This window comes from Sinohyriopsis cumingii, chromosome 9 (genome assembly GCF_028554795.1).
Source record: "Sinohyriopsis cumingii isolate HCF-2022 chromosome 9, ASM2855479v2, whole genome shotgun sequence".
NCBI classification, from domain to species: domain Eukaryota; kingdom Metazoa; phylum Mollusca; class Bivalvia; order Unionida; family Unionidae; genus Sinohyriopsis; species Sinohyriopsis cumingii.
Genome location: NC_142969.1, coordinates 26,362,466 through 26,388,129, shown reverse-complemented (window position 1 = coordinate 26,388,129; position 25,664 = coordinate 26,362,466). Strand labels below are relative to the sequence as shown.

At 34.7% G+C, this 25,664-nt stretch overlaps 1 protein-coding gene across 2 annotated transcripts in view; it reads right to left on the bottom strand.

Moving 5' to 3' along the window:
* The window catches only part of LOC149791437 (ataxin-7-like protein 3), a 41,925-nt gene that overhangs the window by 5,880 nt on the left and 10,381 nt on the right, over positions 1-25,664 (bottom strand). For both annotated transcript variants that reach the window (XR_016423357.1, XM_089969971.1), the window contains exons 4-11: positions 25,077-25,287; positions 24,473-24,558; positions 20,365-20,433; positions 19,618-19,695; positions 16,108-16,133; positions 15,519-15,562; positions 9,764-9,832; positions 4,248-4,384 (exon numbers count right to left, since the gene is read on the bottom strand). Coding sequence is in view for 1 of the 2 variants with exons in the window: in XM_089969971.1 (XP_089826097.1) it covers positions 4,248-4,384; positions 9,764-9,832; positions 15,519-15,562; positions 16,108-16,133; positions 19,618-19,695; positions 20,365-20,433; positions 24,473-24,558; positions 25,077-25,287 (720 nt within the window). In the remaining variant the exon portion in view is untranslated. The remainder of the gene's footprint in view (positions 1-4,247; positions 4,385-9,763; positions 9,833-15,518; positions 15,563-16,107; positions 16,134-19,617; positions 19,696-20,364; positions 20,434-24,472; positions 24,559-25,076; positions 25,288-25,664) is intronic.

The following is a 25,664-nucleotide window of genomic DNA, read 5'->3' as shown; positions in this document are numbered from 1 at the left end:
AGTCTGACACAAAAAGTGACATTCTGATACAGAAAGCAACAGTCTGATAGAGAAAGCAACAGTGACAAAGATGTGAAAATCTGATACAGAAAGCAAGTCTGACACAGAATATGACAGTCTGATACAGAAAGTGACAGTTGGATACAGAACTTGAACAATGTGCTTAAGTATTATGACTGATGTATATACTGACTGTCCACACCATTTCAACTCTATCATTAAACTAATTATATAAATTTCAAGTACAGTGACCTCTCTCTATAACACTGTCCAAAGGAGGTACAGAAGTTTAGTGTTATATGTGAGATGGCCTTGTTATGGGGTAAACTGTAAGTAAGACAGTGTAATAATGAGTTTGTTATATGCAATACACAAAATGATAGCAGTACATTTAATGTAGTCTGATGCTCATTTATAATCAACCTGAAAGTCAAATATTGTGGGATGAAATAGTTCAAAAGCAATTCCAGCAAATGATATCCATCCCCAATAAGTGGAACCCTGACCATATCCATGCTGTAACAGGAGCTGTGTTTCATACTAAGCTGCAAGATAGTGAAGAAATGGCTGTATATGAAATACAAGGTTTTTTTTAAAGTTTTCATTCATCACTGAACCCTAAAGCTTCAATGTTGACCAAAATTTCTAGGCATGTGCATCGTTCACAATAACCAAGAAGATTTTGATTATTTGAAACAAAGTAGAAACTCAACACTTCCACCATCTACTTGTTACAGTCTTACTGAACAGCTGACAGCTATTATAATTTGCATGCCACACTGTATGCCTTTAACCTCTTATTATGACAGGTATCACTTGGTTAGACAGTCTTTTTTGAATACATAAGACAATATCAGTAAAACATCTCTGAGATCATAGTGCTATTGTTTTCTACTGTTACATGTATGTAGATGAGAAAAACAACTGATAAAAGCAACTGGACATAATGAAATTTTGCTGTAGGATCTACAATGAATAAAAAACTATGCAGTAGCTTAGAAACTTTAAAAGTTTCTCTTTAAAAAAATGTTACAGTGTTATTTGCAGATCATAATTGTAATTTAAAGAAATGTGTACCAGCATTACCTGTAACTCAACCTGAAGTTTAATTAATGCTGTGCAATGTGCACTACAACTTGTCAATTTCTGCTTTCTCCTTGTGATACCACATTCAATTTAAAAAACATACATACTTTGTGAAAAGAATCAACAGAAAAATCCTACTAAACAATCTTTTAAAAGCAGAGAAGTTGAAATATATAATTTAATTGGAAATGGTAGTTCCAGCATCAAAGACTGCCACACACAATTGTTTACATGTTTGTTGATGTTGTAAATGTTTACAGGCAGTATATTAGACTAAGCCATTAAGATTTGTAAACACTTTTGCCTTACCCTAATTTAAACATTGCAACTTTAGCCTAATGTAAACAATGCAGCCTTAACCTAATGTAAACATTGCAGCCTTACTCTAATGTAAACACTGCAGCCTTACCCTAATGTAAACACTGCAGCCTTACCCTAATGTAAATACTGCAGCCTTATCCAAATGTAAACACTGCAGCCTTACCCTAATGTAAAAACACTGCAGCCTTATCCAAATGTAAACAATGCAGCATTAACCAATATAAACACTGCAGCCTTACCCTAATGTAAACACTGCTGCCTTACTCTAATGCATACACTGCAGCCTCACCCTAATGTAAACACTGCAGCCTTACCCTAATGTAAACACTGCAGCCTTACCCTAATGTAAACACTGCAGCCTTATGCTAATGTAAACACTGCAGCATTACCCTAATGTATACACTGCAGCCTTAGCATCATGTAAACTCTGCAGCCTTACCCTAATGTAAATACTGCAGACTTACCCTAATGTAAACACTGCTGCCTTACCCTAATGTATACACTGCAGCCTCACCCTAATGTAAACACTGCAGCCTTACCCTAATGTAAACACTACAGCCTTACCCTAATGTAAACAATGCAGCCTTACGCTAATGTAAACACTGCAGCCTTACCCTAATGTAAAAACACTGCAACCTTATCCAAATGTAAACACTGCAGCTTTAACCAATATAAACACTGCAGCCTTACCCTAATGTAAACACTGCTGCCTTACCCTAATGTATACACTTCAGCCTTACCCTAATGTAAACACTGCAGCCTTACCCTAATGTAAACAATGCAGCCTTACCCTAATGTAAACACTGCAGCCTTACCCTAATGTAAACAATGCAGCCTTACACTAATGTAAACACTGCAGCCTTACCCTAATGTAAAAACACTGCAGCTTTAACCAATATAAACACTGCAGCCATACCCTAATGTAAACACTGCTGCCTTACCCTAATGTATACACTGCAGCCTTACCCTAATGTAAACACTGCAGCCTTACCCTAATGTAAACATTGCAGCCTTACCCTAATGTAAACACTGCAGCCTTACCCTAATGTAAAAACACTGCAATCTTACCCAAATGTAAACACTGCAGCTTTAACCAATATAAACACTGCAGCCTTACCCTAATGTAAACACTGCTGTCTTACCCTAATGTATACACTGCAGCCTTACCCTAATGTAAACACTGCAGCCTTACCCTAATGTAAACAATGCAGCTTTACCCTAATGTAAACACTGCAGCCTTACCCTAATGTAAACAATGCAGCTTTACCCTAATGTAAACAATGCAGCCTTACCCTAATGTAAACAATGCAGCCTTACACTAATGTAAACACTGCAGCCTTACCCTAATGTAAACACTGCAGCCTTATGCTAATGTAAACACTGCAGCCTTACCCTAATGTATACACTGCAGCCTTAGCATCATGTAAACACTGCAGCCTTACCCTAATGTAAATACTGCAGCCTTACCCTAATGTAAACACTGCTGCCTTACTCTAATGTATACACTGCAGCCTCACCCTTGTGTAAACACTGCAGCCTTACCCTAATGTAAACACTACAGCCTTACCCTAATGTAAACAATGCAGCCTTACGCTAATGTAAACACTGCAGCCTTACCCTAATGTAAAAACACTGCAACCTTATCCAAATGTAAACACTGCAGCTTTAACCAATATAAACACTGCAGCCTTACCCTAATGTAAAAACACTGCAGCCTTATCTAAATGTAAACACTACAGCTTTAACCAATATAAACACTGCAGCCTTACCCTAATGTAAACACTGCTGCCTTACCCTAATGTATACACTGCAGCCTTACCCTAATGTAAACACTGCTGCCTTACCCTAATGTATACACTGCAGCCTTACCCTAATGTAAACACCGCAGCCTTACCCTAATGTAAACACTGCAGCCTTACCCTAATGTAAACAATGCAGCCTTAGCATCATGTAAACACTGCAGCCTTACCCTAATGTAAAAACACTGCAGCCTTATCCAGATGTAAACACTGCAGCCTTAACATCATGTAAACACTGCAGCCTTACCCTAATGTAAATACTGCAGCCTTACCCTAATGTAAACACTGCAGCCTTACCCTAATGTAAACACTGCTGCCTTAGCATCATGTAAACACTGCAGCCTTACCCTAATGTAAAAACACTGCAGCCTTATCCAAATGTAAACACTGCAGCCTTACCCTAATGTATACACTGCAGCCTTAGCATCATGTAAACACTGCAGCCTTACCCTAATGTAAATACTGCAGCCTTACCCTAATGTAAACACTGCAGCCTTACCCTAATGTAAACACTGCAGCCTTAGCATCATGTAAACACTGCAGCCTTACCCTAATGTAAAAACACTGCAGCCTTATCCAAATGTAAACACTGCAGCCTTACCCTAATGTATACACTGCAGCCTTAGCATCATGTAAACACTGCAGCCTTACCCTAATGTAAACAATGCACCCTTATTCTCATGTTAACAATGCAGCCTTGTAAATGGTACAGTGTGCACCAAGGACCATCTGACTCGAAAATAGATAGGCTTCTTTCTTACCCCAAGTGCAAATCATTCTCAGAGTTTGGAATTGGTCTGTGATCTAGAAAAAAAATTATTGTGCAGAAACCAAAACAGACGAATGGTGAGACAGACAGCAAGACAGATGGTCAGACATCGTAACATGGTGACCATAAGAAAGTATTCTTCTTCTTCTATTATTATCATTATTATTATTTTTATAATTATTACTACTAATAGTATTAATTTTTTTCTGTGCCATACTACTGATTGTTGGGTAAGATATAATGAATATTCATCAGAAGAATAAAAACCTTACTATTGGTTGTTGAGTTGGAATCTGCTGGGGAGGAATTAGAAGAGGCCGCTTCCCACTGCAGTGATTCGCGTAGCGATTGGCTGTCTCCATCATCATATGTGTCAATATCAATCTGATCATCATCCTCTGTAATCACACTGAAATTATCATTGAATCATGTCTACTATTATGACAAGCATTTCCTATAAGATGAAGCATTGTCTGCAAAACATGTTACCACTGAATAACCATTGATGTGATGACCACACCTACTTATTAAGGTACTATTTTTTAAAATGAAAAAAAAATTTGTTTCTAAAATCTTCTCACTTTGAGAGTAATATCTGCTTGTTAGTGAAATTTAAAGTGGACAACTGATAGTGAAGTTAAAATAACTTGAATTTGCAAATGTCATATAAGGAAAACTACCTAGGTGTCAGACCAGAAGTGAATCACATTACCTGTGAGTTAAATAAAAAAAGCTATCAATGTGTACACATCTAGCAAAAGATTGTTTAGAAGTCTGTTGGGGAAAAAAAATAAACAACAGTTAACTGAAAGCCATACAGACCAAGCTTGTGGATTTATAAAATAATCAGTGACTTCAATTTAGTGTTTGAAGAAAGGGTTCCAGGTGGCCAAGTGGTCTAAGGTGCATGCCTTTACAGATCACTCTGTGTGAGTTTGAGTCTTGGCCTGACCAATGTGGGTATGTGAGTGAGCTTGCCAGTAGCACCCTATGGTTTGGTGGTTCTTCCTGAGGTCTTCATCCATCATATATATATATATATATATATATATATATATATATATATATATATATATATATATATACAAATATATATATATATATATATATATATATATATATATATATATATATATATATATATATATATATAATGCAAAATGGGAGAAATGTTACTGTTGCTTAAATACAACCTACCTCAATTAGGCTTTCAGTATTAGCTGCAGCCAGCGCTGAGTGACATCTAACTTTAGTCTTAAAGCATGCATATTACTAATTTTAATTATTATTGGGCTATTGTTATTAACGTTTTTTAGTCATTTATTGAAATCTAGTAATGGCAACCTGCATCACTGAACGTAAGTTAAAAGACCAGCTTAATACATTTTCATTCATTTATATCTTGAATTGGCAAACCATAAGTTTAATCAATGTTAGTTTTAAAGTTTATCAAGTTTTGTGTTTGTGTAATCATTGTTTTCTATAAATAGCAATGTACTTCTTATCCAGTTTCTGTTTGTTTTTTGTATAGAAGTTCAAATTCACTTGCCGCATAAACAACCTTGTTATAACTCAAACAGCAAAATACCTGCTTGCATTACACTAATAGGTTTATGTTTCTGAACCAGCCATTGTTATATAACAAATAATAATGAAATAATCGGTCTCATAATCAGTATTGGCAATTTTTATAATCAGCTTTGCGCAGTTTTGGCATAATCAGCAAAAAGTGACATCAGCACAGCTTTACACCATGTATAGCTTATCCTGTGCTGAAAAATGGCATTAAAGCCAACAACAACAACAATAATAACATAACCACAAACAATTCACACACTTTAAGAAATTTCACTATACAAAAATCAAAACTCCTAGAATCGTTTGTTTTGTAAAAACTAATTCCTATGCGCAGCAGGGGTCCAGTGAGAACTAGGCTGGTCTGAGGGAGTTGGGGATAATAGCTTTAACTATCCAGACTCGACTCAATGGGTTTATTTTAAATGCACAATACAGTGTCAACATTAGATTCTTGGATGAATAAAACAATGGAATGATGTGAATTGTCATCTTTCCTCTAAAATCAACCAGATGCTTAGCAGCTGTTATCCCCCACAAAGCTAATGAAGTGGGCAGCAAGGAAAAAAGAAAACAAATCACATGCATCTCACAAAAACAAATAGAATGTGATCTCAATGCAAGACAAAGTACCCCACATGTCTGTATTAGTAAAGGACCACAACGTCACATGGTGATTCTGACAATCATGTTCAACTTGGTGAACAATTTGAGTGCTTGAACTGATATAAAATATATAGCGGTGTGCATTAGTAAACAACATCAAAAACATTTGACAAACACTGATATTATGTAGTCCTATGGACCAATTGCAAATGGAAGTGATACCAAGTCTAATGATCATCAATGGGAATCAAAAATGGTTTGTCTGTCTTACAGAAAGGCACATATACCACTAGACTAATTGCTGATTAGCAAGTGTCACCATATGCCTTGATGTTGCATTTCTTGCCTCCTTATTGTTGCATACATCTCTTCCTATTTGTTACACTCCTCTCCACTTTAATGTGGCATTCTTTCCATCCTTACTATTACACTCATCCCTTCCTTACTATCACATTCATTAGCTCAATACTGTCACATTCATTGACTCAATACTGTTACAATCACTGACTCATTACCGTCACATTCACTGACTCACTACCACCACATTCATTAACTCAATACTGTCATATTCATGGACTCAATACTGTCACATTCATTAGCTCAATAATATCACATTCACTGACTCAATACTGTTACAATCATTGACTCGGTACTGTCACATTCATTGACTCCATACTGTCACATTCATTGACTCAATACTGTCACTTTCAATTACTCAATCTCATCACATTCATTGACTCAATACTGTTATATTGATAGACACCTTGCTTTTAAACTTCTCCCCTCCTTACTCATTACTGTGACATTTATTTGCTCATTACTGTGACATTCATTTGCTCATTACTGTGACCTTCATTTGCTCATAACTGTGGCATTCATTTGCTCATTACCATGACATTCATTCCCTCATTACCATGACATTCACTTGCTCACTATTGTGACATTCATTCCCATGACAGTCATTCACTCATTACTGCAACATTCATTCACTCATTCCCATGACATTCATTCACTCATTATGGTAACATTCATTCCCATGACAGTCATTCACTCATTACTGTAACATTCATTCCCATGATATTCAATCACTCACTACTGTAACATTCATTCCTATGACATTCATTCACTCATTACTGTAACATTTGCTTCCTCATTACTGTAACATTCATTCCCTCATTACTGGGACATTCATTCCCATGACATTCATTCACTCATTACTGTGACATTCATTCCCATGACAGTCATTCACTCATTACTGTAACATTCATTCCCATGACATTCATTCACTCTCTACTGTAACATTCATTCCCATGACATTCATTCACTCATTACTGTGACATTCATTCCCATGACATTCATTCACTCATTACTGTGACATTCATTCCCATGACAGTCATTTGCTCATTACTGTGACATTCATTCCCATGACAGTCATTCACTCATTACTGTGACATTCATTCCCATGACATTCATTCACTCATTACTGTGACATTCACTTCCTCATTACTGTGACATTCACTTCCTCATTACTGTGACATTCATTCCCATGACATTCATTCACCCATTACTGTGACATTCATTCACTCATTACTGTGACATTTATTCCCATGACATTCATTCACTCATTACTGTGGCATTCATTCCCATGACATTCATTCACTCATTACTGTGACATTTATTCCCATGACATTCATTCACTCATTACTGTGACATTCATTCCCTTGACATTCATTCACTCATTACTGTGACATTCATTCCCATGACAGTCATTCCTCATTACTGTGACATTCATTCCCTCATTACTGGGACATTCATTCACTCATTACTGTAACATTCATTCCCATGACAGTCACTCACTCATTTCCATGACATTCATTCCCTCATTACTGGGACATTCATTCACTCATTACTGGGACAGTCATTCCCATGACATTCATTCCCTCATTAGTGGGACATTTATTCCTGAATGTCACCAAAATTCACCTCTCAAAATGGTAGACAAGTTAACCTAAAGCAGACTTTTTCAGCAAGGTAGTCAAACATTTTTCATAAGTTAGACCAATTTTCAGTAACAAAATACCATGTACTGCTATTGTCAACCTGGAAACAATGTGTCTGAAAAGTTTAGAAGTGAAGTTCAATGCAAAGTAGGCAACATGATGTTCAACTAACAAGTTTGTAAAGTACACTTTGGCTTCAATGACCTTCAGATTAAACCCATGTTTGTCAATAACTTCATGCTAGATCTCAGCTCAAGATACCCTTCATGCATTTTTGAATTCATATGGGGACAGAATTCATCTCACCAGATGTGGGTAATATTCAACTCACAGTGATGTGATGTTTATTAAATGTGATTGTTGCCTGTCCTGATTTTTTTTCCACCATGGTCAAATATATGAATATTCTTTATATGCCATGAAGAGAATGATTGCCTTCACAATGTTGGATGACATATCCAGGTTATACTGCAACATAAAAACAAAATCTAAATCATGCAGGTGCTTTAGATGAACAACATGGATAGACTAAAGCATCTGAGGTATCCCCTGTAAAGTTGGGGGCACTCTACTGATATTATGAACTTCTGAGAGAGTGACATATATAAGGTGAAGTTATTTTGCATTTGCGACATGCACAGTGGAAAGAATGTTGTCATAACTCTATGTTATTTTCATGTAAATTTCTTTGGATATTGTGCTTATGGGAACTATACATGATCGAAGCACACAGCTAACTAAAATGACCATTCCAATGTGTTAAAAAAATCAGCTTGAATTAGTCTAAAAGTACACTCTCCTGCCATACTAGACAGTACCTAAATCCTTAAAGTGCAATGAATGAATAATCAAATATATAAAATGTAAACAAAGTCATCAGCTCTTTCTTTTATACAATTTATCTCTGAAGCCTAGCAAGTGACCAAGTAGACCTCTGAAGCCTAGCAAGTGACCAAACAGAGCTAGCAGTTTCTTTTTACTGTTGTACATCAAAAGTAAGGCCAAGCTCTATACCTGATGACCCAAATTACACCCATCAATCATATATCAAAATAAAGGGAATTACAAGGTCTTTTTTAAACAGCCAGTATAAAGTAAGGAATACTGAGGAAATTTGTTTTCTTTAAACATGTAACCCTATGCAAAATATGTAACTCTAGATCACCACCTATGTCTCAGACTGATTCCCTGACCAACATCACTGAGTCTAATATGAAAACCAAGTTCAGACGGAACTCAGTTAAGTCAATAACCAGACTGAAAATAATAATCATATTTTTTTTTTCCTATTGTTCTGCAAGTCCATAATTTAAAGATCATTTCAACCTGAATTACAGTAACATTATAAGGGACAGCAGATTTAAAGTGACTGAAATGCATCTACTGCTGTGCTGCAAGTGCTGATAGTTAGAATAGTCCCAAAATGTAACAGGAAGAGATGCAAAGTCAGAATGTTCCTATCAGGAATCAAACCTGGTTTATCTGTCTTGCAACCGGACTAAAAGGTCTTGACCAGCTAAGCTGGTCAATAAACTGCTTCATATTCCTTGACCACTACACTGTGTGGTTGTTATATCTGAATTCATAACAGCATGTAGAAGGCTTACCTTGCTCCTAAAAGAAACTGACGGACCTGCCGTCTTTGTTCATCTGTATGTTGAGGACATCGAAGTGATCTGTAATAAAATGCAAATTCATGTATTGTAAATTGGCTTCAAATAGGACTAAAATTCCCTACAGGTAGTTCTCACATAGTTCTTTTTCAAATTGACTGCTAATGATAATCACCAATGGTTATCCTTGTTTGTTGATTTTAATATCACTGTCACTGCAACAAAGTGACACCCCTATGTCTTGACCCTTTAAAAGCAGTCATGGAGAAATTCAAGGACCTTTAGATAGTACATCATGCAAAGAAACCTTGGATATTATATGACAGAATAAAATAAGCAACACAATGATTCTAACACATAATATGGAAGCATTAAAACAAAACAAGATGAGTTCTGTGAATGGCACATTATATAACAGTCATGTTGATAAATGAAACTGATTTTTTTTGCATAAATCAAGTCAATGTGACCCTGACCTATGGCCTTCTGAACTGAAAATAACTGTTCCTCACTCTGTACACCCAGGAAAAGTTTCATGTTTGTTGTAGAATATGTTCAAAAAGTGAAATAATACAAAAAGGGTGAAGAATTGAACCACAAAACCACAATTACACAATGCCTAAGATTGATGTGTTGGTTTTAATGTCACTTTTAACACATTAATGCCTTTATCATGCAGAGGAAATGGAATCTAAGAGCTCTTCCCAAAGGCAACTGCTTAGAGATAGGAGAGAATAAAATACTGACTATATAAACGGATGTCTAATCCAGCCAATTTTTGATGATGTTATCAGTACAGAATGAAAGCTAAAACTAATAACATCTGGCAAATAAGTACCCAGAGACATGCAAGGAAACTATAATGATGATTTGAAAAGAGTTTAAATGGTATGAATCAGACCACTAATTTACTCACAGAGCAAGATACCAGTCTTGAAGTGGAAGAACAGTGAATACTGTACTCAATATATGCATAACAGGACATAGAATGTAATATCAGTATGGAATTTTTCTTTATAAATTTGGCCAAACTTATACTGCTTCATTCAACTTCTATGTAAATTCAGTCTGTACATAGTTGATTTTGTTGTTGTTGTTGTAGGGTTTAACGCCATTTTTCAGCACACGATAGGCCATACATGGCGGCCAGTACTAATGGTGGAGGAAGAACCCGGGAAAACCCCGGAAAGAACCACTGACACACGAGAAGCTACCGGTAAGCCTTCTCACATACCTACATTAGCTGAATCCGAGACTCGAACCCACGCAGACAGAGGTGAGATGGCAGTGATCTGTAACGAAGAGTGCTTTAGACCACTCATCCACTCAGGGCCCCATATGGTATATTCAGTCTGTACATAGTTGATTTTGATTTTTCTGGCATGCTAAAATTATTATGTGCCTATCAAGTGGCTTTATTTGTAACCTGCCTTAGGAACATATATCCTAAGAAATGACATGAAGCATATAATTTGACTGCTCAGAAAGTGTGCACTTACAATAACTGAGAAGTACATAATGCTGTGTAATGGGTCATCTAGTGCACAAAACATTAACAATGATGACTATGGAAACTGAATTAGTGATATGAACCTGTTATAGACTGGAAAGACATTCTGTAAGTGCAGGATTCAGTTTTGGAAGTAATTAAAGTTACATTCAAAAGAAATGTAAATGAGTAATTATTTGATGAGAGGAACAGGCAAGAAAGAATGAGTCTTTGTGTAACATTTCAATCTATAATATATACATTTCTGCTTAAATAACAATTGCATCCACATTAATACTGTATACATTTAAGTTTACATAACAATTAAATTTATATTAATACTGTATATATTTAAGGTTACATAACAATTAAATCTATATTAATATTATATACATTTCAGTTACATAACAATTACAAGTTTAAAAAGTACTGTGAGACTAAATTGATGGCAAGATGAAATGTGTCAACAACTTGGATTGTTTACTGCAAAAAATTCATCCTTGAGTTGATACACGAGAGGTCTGGTCAGACGAAAACTACCCCATGTATTTAGCTCACTCATTTCAACTTCCTGTATTTAGCTCACTCATTTCAACTTCCTGTATTTAGCTCACTCATTTCAACCTCATACATTTAGCTCACTCATTTCTATCTCATGTATTTATCTCACTCATTTCTATCTCCTATATTTAGCTCACTCATTTCAACTTCCTGTATTTAGCTCACTCATTTCAACCTCATACATTTAGCTCACTCATTTCTATCTCATGTATTTATCTCACTCATTTCTATCTCCTGTATTTAGCTCACTCATTTCAACTTCCTGTATTTAGCTCACTCATTTCTACCTCATACATTTAGCTCACCCATTTCTATCTTATGTATTTAGCTCACTCATTTCTATCTCACATATTAAGCTCACTCATTTCTACCTCATGTATTTAGCTCACTCATTTCTATCTCATGTATTAAGCTCACTCATTTCAACTTCCTGTATTCAGCTCACTTATTTCCACATTCTTAGCAAGGCCTGGTTTTATGCAGGGCCTCTGTTGGAAATATTTTTCTTTGTGCCATGAAATTCACCAAATTTAAAAATCTGGAGCCAATTTTCAGCCATAGGAGCCATTTTATGCCATGATGAAGCGACTTAAATATATGCACAATATTATATTGGCCCTATTTTTAATCTACATAAACATGACAATAAAACAGTTTTTACATCTTTTATTATATTTCAAAGCACAAGAATAATTATTAATAAATATAACAATACCATTATATACATGTGAAGTTCAACGCATAGCATATGAAAAGCAAGAATGAATAAGAATGTTTCTTTTTGACTGATAATAAAAAATACTGCTTAGTCTTTATGAACAAAGTCACTGACACTTCATCAATATCCACCACATTTTTTCCCCAGACCATTTCTTAAATGCCTTCCAGAAATCAAAATTCTCAACACTGGGCCCATCAATAGAAATTCTCATTACATTTTTCAGGGTAGATATATTCATAGAATTTGTAAGTTTGTTTTGATCAGATTCTGTTGACTGAACCCCCCTCTCACAGTGTGCAGTAGAAATAGGGGCAACAAGTAACCTGGTAGCTGCCTCAGATACAGCTGGATATAAATCTGTTTTTCAAGCTAGGTTAGCCATATTCTTTGTGCTTGCTACAGATGTGTTTTATACAGTAATTTTTTAATTTTTCATTGATACAAGCGACTCTGGCCCATTAAGTTGACAACTGGCATCCTTGTAGCAGCATCATGCATTACCCAATTAAGTTCAGACCACAAAAATGTCTTATCTGAGTAAATAATCCCTAAAGCACTAAGCAGTCCCAAGTGCATTTCACTCTCACAGTTTGCAATAAACATAAATTAACAACACATGCAAATGACACCGTATCTTTTTTCCGACCTGTTCAACAAAATAGTATATTCCTCTGTCATTCCATATTTGCTACTAATCACATTTAATTGCTTCTCAAAACCGACCAAACTCTTGCAGTTAGCTGCAATCATGTTCTAATAACGTCTTATTCATCATCTACCGACATGATCTTCTGACTGCCGCAGATAACGAAAACAGGTATTAAGTGGCCTGTGTCACTTATATCAATGAAACATTAAAAATTTACTTTATAAAAAAATTGTCGCTAGCAACTTTCACTAGTCAGTAAGAAGTAGCACTACTTTCAAAATTCTTTTGCATTTGTTGCCAAAAGCGAAGCCAAGCAGAGGCCCTGGTTATGTATATTTAATGTGTATTGTGTCTTGGTTTTTATCCATGATTATGTGCTATGTATATCTAATATGAATTGTGTGGTTGACCTTAGTCCATGATTATGTGCCATGTATATCTAATTTGAATTGTGTGGTTGACCTTAGTCCATGATTATGTGCTATGTATATCTAATATGAATCGTGTGGTTGACCCTGCTCTGTAATTGAGGTGTAGAGGCCTACCAAATTGCTCACATATTTTTGTCTTGTTTGCAAGTTATAAACTGGCTGTTTACAAATGATGAATTCAAGGTCTAGAGCTTTTTTTTAAAAATAGAAAATAATGTTGTTGAAGCAAGTTGTTTATCAATTTGATGGGAAAATGACCCTCAACCTGGTTCTGTCATTGTGCTTATATATAAATGTTATTTATTTCAGAATTACTCGTTACATACCTTAGCCTCAGTCTTAGTGGAACCAATTTAAGTTGTGTTTCAGTAATTATAGGTTACTGCATTTGTATGGGAAAATATGAACAAGGTTTTCAGATGGAAATACTGCATGGCCTTGGGAATGCAGTATATCCATCTGACAAAATGAGAGTATATTTTCCCATACAAATGCAGTAACCTTTTTTATTATATGCTCATTTTCTTATTCTACCTAAGGTTTAATTACATAAACAAAAATACACAACAAGAAACAAAGTAACTGAATGTATGCTGTATTCCAAACTAAATACACAAGCACAGATTCATCATTAAACAACAACATTATTAATGTGCACATAACTCTGCCCAGATAAATCTGAACTTAGTCACATGCGAGACATAACTTTCAAAAGAAAGTCTAATTAAAATTGAAATTTGGAGTCATATTGTGAATGAATGTGCATTGTAACAACTTTTCCATTTGATCTGCAATGAATAGATTTGGTATTTTTGTTGATTCTACAAAATTTCATGATTACGGACTGGATTTATCTGTGCCAATTCTACATGAAGTACATCAGATTTTAGCAGTATGTTGACAACTGCAAGTGTGTTTCTGTTCTGTCATTGAATGTTTGAAATCATAATGTGGGAAAAATATGAAGTCTTTCAAATGCAATTGTCATAAAGATGCTATGGAACATGTTTATTTCATATTGAGTGCAGTGAGGAGGATGTAACTGCACTTGGAATAGAGTCGAAATTACAGTACAATTTCAAAATGTGTAATCAAGCTTGAGAACCCATGACATGGTTCATGTAATTTGGATTTTCAGAACTAAGAAAGTACATTTGGAGGAAATTCAGGATGTAAAACTGTAAGTATATTTTTTGCCATTCTTATTACCAGCTAAAAAAGACAGTTTATGCCTTGTCACTTGCATGTTATTTATATGGACCCTATCTGGCATCTATAGCTAGCCTAAATCCGAAACATTATATCCAAAAAGTTAACAAGGAATGTGGCAAAGCAGCTAGTATGTGGCAATCCACAAAACAACTTCTTCAGTTGATTCAAAAACAAATTTAAACAACCAAAATGCAAAGTGACCATTAACTGAGTGTACATGATTTGTTTACAAAGTAGTTCCTAATACACTACTGGGCACATGTGAGTGCAATATCGCAAAATACTGAACAATTCTAACAATGCATAGTTAACGGAGAAATAAATGAGCATATAATAATATTTGATATTTAAATTATTCACTGAATTATAAAGTAATCAATATTTTCTGGCTAAAGTACGTAAATAGAATCTAAATCTGGACAACACATATAAAATGCACCTTGCCATCATTTTGTTGTTGAATATCATATAGGGAAAATTTCTCTATTGTTACATTTTTGCACATCTTTGATCTTGAAAAATCAAGTATGTTTAATTTCAATGATCATCAATTTTAATTGGCTGCAAAAGTTGTGCAAATAAACCGCATGGAAATTTCCCCATATACTTTAATCGGAGTAAATTAATTAAGGTGGTGATAACTGTAATCAAAATACTTTCAGTGATGATGTAAAAAAGATACTAACTTTGTGCACATTTTCTTTGTATGGCCAGATATCACTCCACATGTCTGTAAAGTAGAAAAATGACCCATAGTATTTTACATAAAAAAGTTTAGTGTTTATTCAGTGAAATTTCAAAGAAGGAGTCGTCAAGGAATGGGTGAGGTTAATTTTGCAGCAAGAAATTAGTCATAACTGCACACTGCATGGATCCATATCATCCATCCCATAATGCATGGACAGATCTAGGTCTATGCAGTTTGTTAGGAGTAATCAGTAGAACAAACAATTTAGACCCTGATATGATAGTGTAAAATACTACAACTGATTAGAATCTCTGTTATTTGCAGTTGTAACTGACTTGTAAGCAAGTATCAAAGTCATGTTTCCAACTTTCTACGACAATTATATCTGAAAATCTTTAAAAACTAATCTAAAATGTATTCATTACCATTCATAAGGTAACATAAACTCTGGTCAAGTTTACTGAACACATGTGTATCAAGGAGAACATAATGGCTTGAAAATATAACTTAAATTCCAACTAAACTGATTTATACATAACCTATATCTACATCCTGATCTATATAATGTTTAAAACGTAATTACTTACTGCCATGAGAAGTGATTTTCTTTCTTCTGAAATGAAAGATACAACTGACAATGTGAGTAACACACCTGAAGTAATTTACTCATATACAAATAAAAGAACATTAAATTTACCCACCTAAAGTGGAACATTAGATCTACACACCTAATGTAATTTACTCTGGTACAAATATAGGAATATTAGATATACACATCTAATGTAATTTACTCAGGTACAAATATAGGAATATTAGATATACACACCTAATGTAATTTACTCTGGTACAAATAAAGGAATATTAGATATATACATCTAATGTAATTTACTCTGGTGCAAATATAGGAACATTAGATATATACATCTAATGTAATTTACTCTGGTACAAATAAAGGAATATTAGATATATACATCTAATGTAATTTACTCTGGTGCAAATATAGGAACATTAGATATACACACCTAATGTAATTTACTCAGGTACAAATATAGGAATATTAGATATACACATCTAATGTAATTTACTCAGGTACAAATATAGGAATATTAGATATACACACCTAATGTAATTTACTCTGGTACAAATATAGGAATATTAGATATATACCTAATGTAATTTACTCAGGTACAAATATAGGAATATTAGATATACACACCTAATGTAATTTACTCAGGTACAAATATAGGAATATTAGATATACACACCTAATGTAATGTTGACTCTCGTACAAATATAGGAATATTAAAAAACTAAAACAAAAACAAAATCTCACAAATCTAACAAATTTCAGAAATGATTTTATATCATTTCTTGCAATGCTTCCCTTTTCCACATGAAAACGAGGATAAACAATGAATCTCCCCCACCAAAAAATAGCATACAGAATATCTATATTGACATACAAGTATAGCACTCGTTCATTATCATATACCCAACTCATGACTTCCTATGCAAATGCATTGTGGGATTATCCAATTAATTTTACACTTATAGGACATAACCAAGCACTTACTGGGTGCTGCCAAACACACATAGGACCCAGCATGTTTGTTGCTACATAATGTAATATGTTTGATGTAGTTAACGAAATACATCTGAAGGTGCTTTAAATTTGGCAGTTACATCAAACGCAGATGCAATGCAATACTGATGATCAAGACATTGAAATGGTTTTAATCAGATTGAGACAATGAAAGATAAACAAGGTATTCCATGAATAAGTCTCATTCCAGGGTTCTTAGTTGGGTCAGTTCTGTCAAGTGTATTACAATCAGATGAAGACAATGAAAGATAAACAAGGTATTCCATGAATAAGTCTCATTCCAGGGTTCTTAGTCGGGTCAGTTCTGTCAAGTGTATTACAATCAGATGGAGACAATGAAAGATAAACAAGGTATTCCATGAATAAGTCTCATTCCAGGGTTCTTAGTTGGGTCAGTTCTGTCAAGTGTATTACAATCAGATGAAGACAATGAAAGATAAACAAGGTATTCCATGAATAAGTCTCATTCCAGGGTTCTTAGTCGGGTCAGTTCTGTCAAGTGTATTACAATCAGATGAAGACAATGAAAGATAAACAAGGTATTCCATGAATAAGTTTCATTCCAGGGTTCTTAGTCGGGTCAGTTCTGTCAAGTGTATTACAATCAGATGGAGACTATGATGTTTATGAGGGAGAAACTGATGTCAGTGAGTTAATTGAAAAAAAATTAAAAAAATAATACCAAATGTGAAAATGTCAAAAGGTTGCTTTAGGAATTAAAAAGAGAACCCAGATCAGTAGAAAATTCTAAGCAAATAAATGAAATGAAAGTTGAAACACACCAACATCTTTAGATTCTGTTAGACACAGTACAAAACATTTTATCAAAGACACGAGCTAAAAAAACTCTCTTGGGGACAGAAAATTCCATTCAATAAACCATGCACTGTTAAAAAATTGTTGAAAAAAACTCATATGTACAGAAAAAGGTCTAGAAAGCAAAATTTGCACATTGGATACTCTCTCACCTGAAGACAGAGATGAATTGTTTACTAAAGTACCAAGGGGCATGTCCACCCTCCAAGCAATGCAGTTCATAACACTTTTATACCACTTCAGTGAGATCTTGGGTTTAGAAGCAGAAGTGAGGTGAGGAAATTGAAATTTTGGAGACATAACACTCAGTGAGACTGCTACTAGACAAATTACCTTGAGTATAGAAAGCGTGATTCTAAGACCCACAATGATTCATGAACAGATGATATTAGAGAAACTAAGCCAAGGTTATTTGCACCAAATGGTATGTCAGATGACAGAAACCCTGTTTTCACTTGTGAGAATACTATAAACATCACCCCATAAAAATGGAAAACCACAAACCACTATTCTTTCTAAATCCAGTGCATAAAGTGAGGTTTAATCCGTACATGGATGACTGGTATTTATGGAGGAAATAAACATTTGGTTTCCTGATTCAAAATAATGCAGAGAAAGAGAGAACTGATGGTTACAAAGAAAACCACACTTTGAGAAAAACACCAGCGTGTTCGTTGGCAAACGCTTGTGTGCCTACCCAAAAAAATGTAGCAAGTAACTGGCAAAGAAAATGCAGGTTCAACCACCTACAATGACAAAATTTTGCACAAGAATGAACAGAGAAACATCATTCATGTTCTGTGTTCCTCCTGCAAGGCAAAGTTCTGCACATCCATATTATATGAGAGTGCTGCCTCGATTAAAAACAACTTACATGCTCTTGGTCACTTAGAGTTGAATTCTACAGCAAACTGCACAGACCCAGATCTACCACTGCATAATATGTGGCAGATATAGGTCTATGCATTTTTTTTTAATAAGCAATTGGTATAACACAGACCCTGGTTTGCTGGCACACTAATAAATGGGAGATTAGGGTCCATGCTTTTGAAGTTGGATTCAACTTATTAGCAAATATATGTGGTATGTATAAAACAACTCATAAGATGACCTTGCCTATAAGGTAGTCCACATTTATGGCTCTCATCAATGGCAATATAGTGAGGGAGTAATGCATGTTTCTTTGCATTCTTAAGTACTTTTTACAGATCTGTGTTCAATAAACATTGATTAAAGGTTGCAGAATGATCTCACTTACCATACACATCCACTTGTAAGCAGAGTGCAAATGCAAACTGCACAGACCCAGATCTGCCATTGCAAAATGTGCAGGCATATCTGGGTCTATGCAGATTGTTAGGAGTAGTCAGGATAACAAACAACATAGACCCTTGTCTGCCAGAACATCATGTGACAACAAATCAAACACCATGCTGTTTAGCATTGAGCTACACTTATAAATGAGTATTCACAGTACTTAAAACAAAGGCATATTTCAATTACTTCCATTGTTAATTAATGACTTGTTTACCATGATACAAATAAAGGGTGAAGAAGCTAACCGTAACTGTAAATATAACAAAGCTGCAATACATGATGGGACAGTCAAGAGTAAAACCATATGCCTCTTCCAAATTCATGGCAAGAAAACAAGTCTGAACTGAAAAATATAACTTACCTATTGACATAAATTCATATGAATGCATGGAGAGGTCAGGTGTGTTTGATCTCTCATGTTTGTCTGCATGGTGGTCACCTGAATTAATCAAGAATGCAGCGACCTGAGATTAATTTGTCACAAAATTTGAAAGTAATAAATACGGCTCATTATATGATTACCTGTACAAGAAATAAATCCCCTATATAAGCATGCCAGATTAAAAGATTACATGTACAAGGAATAAATCACATATGCAAGCATGTCGGAGTAAAAGATTACCTGTACAAGGAATAAATTACCTATTCAAGCATGTCTGATTAAAAGATTACCTGTAAAAGGAATAAATCACTGATGCAAACAAGTCAGATTAAAAGATAAAGGAATAAATTACATATTCAAGCATGTCAGATTAAAAGATTACCAATTCAAGGAATAAATTGCCTATTAAAGCATGTCTCATTAAAAGATTACCTGTACAAGGAATAAATCACCTATGCAAACATGTCAACTCCGTCTACTGTAAGTAAATACATAAATCAACTGTCAGGAGAGTTGATCACTAGTATAAGACACGGTCATACTCTTTATGCATGGTTATAATAAACCAGAATGTTTGTACTAAGGGACTGATTCTGGTTGTTTTGACAACCTGTCTGGAAAAAAGCACAAGATAACTGTACACAATGTTCCTTCCAGAGGCACTTTTTCACTAACAGTAAAACATGAAACAAAGACAAAAATGTTTAATTCAATCAAAAATCTTACCATTTTTAACTTTTGAATTTTTATATCTTCTGGGGGAATTACTTCTCTTGTCTTTCTTCAGCCTTTTCACTGAAATGGAAGACATTAACAATAACACATATTTACACAGCAATTATGACTCTCAACTGGTGCCTAAAATCGTAAATAATGTGGATAAATAAACCTTGCCTACAATTTTTCTTCCTGACAAAATATGCTTAAGATGGCCTTCATGTGACTGACAATTCACTATTTATTATATTTTTAAATAAACATTTTCATTCAAAAAAATTTAGGTGGATTTAGTGACATCATAAGGCATCCTTTCAGCAATGACTGACAAGTAAAACAAAATAAGTAACAACACTTTAGTGTAAGATATCATTTTGGTATCAATGATAGGCTAGGCTATCTAATTGACAGCACAAAAGGAAAAAGATGTAAACTTATACCTTGTGTCTAACTAAAACAATATATGAACTGATATTATTGATAAGCAACCTCTTATCATTAACCATCCCAGAAAAGTAGTAATAACAAGATTTTCAAGATGGCTATTGTTGGGGCCATACTGGAAGTCAGATCAGAACCATTTTCATAAACAACTAACCAGACATCATAAGAAGTATTTTGGCGAAAACACCATGTTGATATGTCAATTCATTTTCCATATCAATTCTTTAATTTAATTTTCCATTTCAATGTTTAAGGAAAAAAAATCAGTAACACAATAATGAATTTGGGGCTAGATGACTGCTGTTTATGCAGAAATCCAACAGATTCCAGGAGGGACATCAATATCGATAATATTTCATCTGTAATATGTGAAAGTTTCAATTGATAAACAATATCTATAGGGACAGCCACCCAATAGTGACAAGGGGAGGTAATTATATTGTATCTTGGAAGAGTTAACATTAGCTATAAGGACAGCCACCCAGTGATGACAATGGGAGGTAATTATATATTGGTATCTTGGAATAGTCTACATTAGCTATAGGGATAGCCACCCAGTGGTGACAAGGGGAGGTAATTATATTGGTATCTTGGAAGAATTTCAGGCCTGGAATTTAATATAAATTATTGGTTGAATTTTACAAATCTTGTAGGTCTTTGCTCTTTTCTGTCACTAAGTTAAAGACCTTAGAGTCATAACAGTACCTAGAAGGACTATCAGATCGAGAATTTAGTAGACTTACTGAGTTTCCACGAGTCCTTCCCATATATGCTGGACTATCAGATTGAAAATTTACTAGACTTACTGAGTTTCCATGAGTCCTTCCCATATATGCTGACTGATAGCAACTGAAAATCTGCTATTGAAATTATGAAAACTACCAGTTCAAAAACAAAATTTACAAGCCATTGGACTGAATTATGAAAAATACCAGTCCAAAAAGAAAACTTACTAGGCCAGGCCAGCTCGAAGACAACCACTAATTTCAATTTGTATAAGACATAGATGATAATGTTTAGTCTTTCGGGGATTCAGGATGTGGCAGAAGTTACTTGCTAACATTAATGTGATTGTGGATGTCCCCAACACAGAATGGACAATAACAATAAAAACAAGTATCTTCTGCTTGGTTCCAAAATTTACTCATCTTCTTGCAATGATGGGTGGATGGTGATTAAGGAAGAGTGGAGTTTACAAATAACACAAAATTAGAGTAATACTATACATTGAATCTATGCTGGGGATTGGACTGAGACGAGGAAATCCCAGTCAAGGGATTACATTATTTGTCTCCCCACGAGGCTTGCCTCTACTGTAGTAATACTTAGTACAAGCTGTAATGAAGAGTAACATGTTGCATTAGATTATTCATGGGTAATTAGAGATCTGTGTCACTATCATATATTGCTCTCCTTTTCTTTGGAGAAGGTGAAACTGTCTGTGACATACTTGTGTTGTCCTTAATATTGATTGTAAAACTACCCCAATGTATAAAAGATCCTCCAAATACGGACCCTAGCGAATAACCATGTGCTAAACTTTCGAATTCATGGATTGTTTGAAAAGTTATTTTTCTGTCTTGGAAATATGACAAGTGCTACATTGAAATTTGCTTATGGATTAATGTGTTGATGGATAAATGATTCTTCTGGGTGGTAAGTGCATTATTTGTCATTAAATATTGTAGGTATATTTTTCATTCACCTGGGACACAATGGAGATGCTTAACAAAATTAGAATAAAGCATTTTTGACATAACACATTTCTGGCTGTAACTAAGTTTTCCATAAGTTTAAAGAGTTGGGAGGTTAAGAAGTGTATAGGTCTATAGTCTATGTGCATGGATCAATGTTTTCTGTCTTAGTTCATTTCACACAGCATTGAGAATTTTATCCTATCTGAAGCACAGTCAATTTTCAGGTGAGTGTCGGGTTCTTCCTCCACCATTAATACTGGCCACCATGTATAGCCTATCATGTGCTGAAAAATGGCATTAAACCCTACAACAACAGCAACAAAAACCTTGACTGAGACGACTAGACTGAGATAAGAAAAGTAAGGTTAGCAGAACAGCTAGATTTCTCTGTTGCATGGGTGAGAAAATGTCAGGTCATGCTTGCTGACAACTGATCTTTCACAGTGGACTGTTGACCAGTGGTAACCACAATAGATTGCTGACCAATGATATCACTGGCTACATGCAAGTCATTATGTATATATACTGAATATAGTCACTTATAAGTCATGTCCAACTGCAAACAGCATAGACCGTGATCTGCCATTGTATAATGTGTAGGAAAATCAGGGTCTATCTTATTTGATCTACTGATTACTCCTAACAAACTGCATATACCCAGATCTACTGCTCTGTTCAGATTACAGCTGGACTTACATAAAAGTGATTAGTTAAGGTACAGCAGTACCAAACCCTGACAGGGCATTTAGATCTAATTCTCAAACACCTTAGCGATTATACCATTTGTACTTGTTTATGAGTCGAGTCAAACTCCCAACAACACAGATCCTGACTTGCCATAGCATAATGCACCTGCAGACCCGGGTATATGTTGCTTGTTCTACTGATTACTCCTAACAATTTGCAGAGACCAAAATCTGCCAGTGCATTATGCAATGGCAGATCTGGGTCTGTACAGTTTGCAGTTGGACTTGTCTTATTAGCGAGTACATATGGTGCTATTCGACATAAACAAATTCCAATAGTCAACAAATTAATTTTTCATTTCTCAATAATATTTCAGAAACATGGTCACAGTCTAAAGAAAAATTTGGATTTATTATAAAATATGATGATAAACAGGAAAAGCTATCTCTCAAAGATTCTAATAGAATTTTCCATGTGCATTATAGAAGTGGCATCGCTGGATTTATATCCTTTGTTCAAACATGTCATCAAAGTTAGGTTTAACATGTCATTAAAATTAAGTTAACATGGCATTTAAGAAAGGATTAAGAAAGGGCTAACATATTTAAGACTTAATATGTCATTTAGGAAAGGGTTAACATGTCATTAAAGAAAAGATTAACATATCATTTAAGTGAGGATTAACATGTCATTAAAGAAATGAATAACATGTTATTTAAGAAAGGATTAACATGTCATTTAAGAAAGGGTTAACATGTCATTTAAGAATGGGTTAACATCAGTTAAAGGGTGAACATATCTTTTAAGAAATGCATAACATATCATTTAAGAAAGGATTAACATGTCATTTAACAAAGGATTAACATATCATTAAAGAAAGGGTTAACAAGTCATTAAAGAAAGGATTAACATATAATTTAAGAAAGGATTAATTAAGATTTACATGTACCTCTTTTGTCTGCATAGTAACTCCAGTCAGCAAGGGTTAACATGTCATTTAAGAAAGGGTTAACTTGTCAATAAAGAAAGGATTAACATATCATTTATGAAATGGCAAACATGTCATCAAAGTTAGGTTTAACATGTCATTAAAAATAAGTTAACATGTCATTTAAGAAAGGGTTAACATGTCATTAATGAATGGATTAACATGTCATTTAAGAATAGGTTAACATATCAGTTAAGAAAGGGTGAACATGTCATTTAAGAAATGCATAACATATCATTTAAAATAGGATTAACATATCATTTAAGAAAGGATTAACATGTCATTTCAGATTAACATATACCTCTTTTGTCTGCATAATAACTCCAGTCAGCATCGTTGTCATCATCTGGACTTTCATCACTTTCTCTCTTCAAACCATTTTCTAACCTGATTAAATTAGAAACAATTTCATATGTTAATACATGTACAAGTATCTTCAAATATAAATGCAATTCATGTTTACTGATAGAAGAATATCTTTATAGCTATATAATTTTGCTTTCAGATGAATGCATACAATATTGTAGCAAAAACTATTAATAAGGAACAGAATATATGTACAATGATTGTGGTCATTTATCTTTAAATAGTTCTAAAATTGGATCTTGAAAACTGGTCTAGACCACCTGTCTTGAGAGATTGTTTTCTGTTAGCAGTAGGGGCAGTCTCTCATAACAGATTTTACTGTAGCTTCAACCATAATGAACAGCAACATGCCATAGTGGACATTCCATCTGTAAACTGAAAAATGTATGTTTTTAAAACCTTTCACACAAATCCCTGACAAAGAATTCAACACTGACAACATCATGCAAGAAATGCAACACCTATGTCTGGCAACTGCTAGTACAGGCAAAAAAAGAGATGACAACGACCAGTATAAAAATGAATCGGATGATACTTACAAGGCTGATCTCACTTCATTTTCCTTTGCAGCCTGCTGTGATCTTCGACTCGCAATACGTGAACTGTTCCGTCCCATACCCATGCATTTCTCTAGATGTGGAGCAAATCTGGATGCAGCCAAATTCCGCTGACAGTTTGGACATGTACACTCCACCTGCTTTTTGGTTGGCACTAACCCAAACACATCGACTCCAGGTACATCTACAATTTCTGAAACCAAAGAAGAAGAAGTAGACAGTCTGAATAGGAATGTAAAGGCAGCAAAACCTGATTGACATTTCAAAAAATTGCATCCAATACTGATAATACAGACAGCAACTCAGTCCACAGAGGAGCCTTGTGAAGCTTGAGCAGAGTTGTACATTGGATCCCAAGGATAGGGGACACTTTGTTCCTCACACTTCAAAGTTGCGGGAGACACAACAATTTCAAGGGAGAAAGGAAAATAATATTACATAATGCACTAATAGAGACGTGATAAGAAGTCTTAGTGAAAAACCCATGTCAATATGACCAATCCTTCAGGAGCAGCAACAAAATTTTCAAGACAGCTACCATGGTGACCATGCAGGAAGTCAGACTGGCAT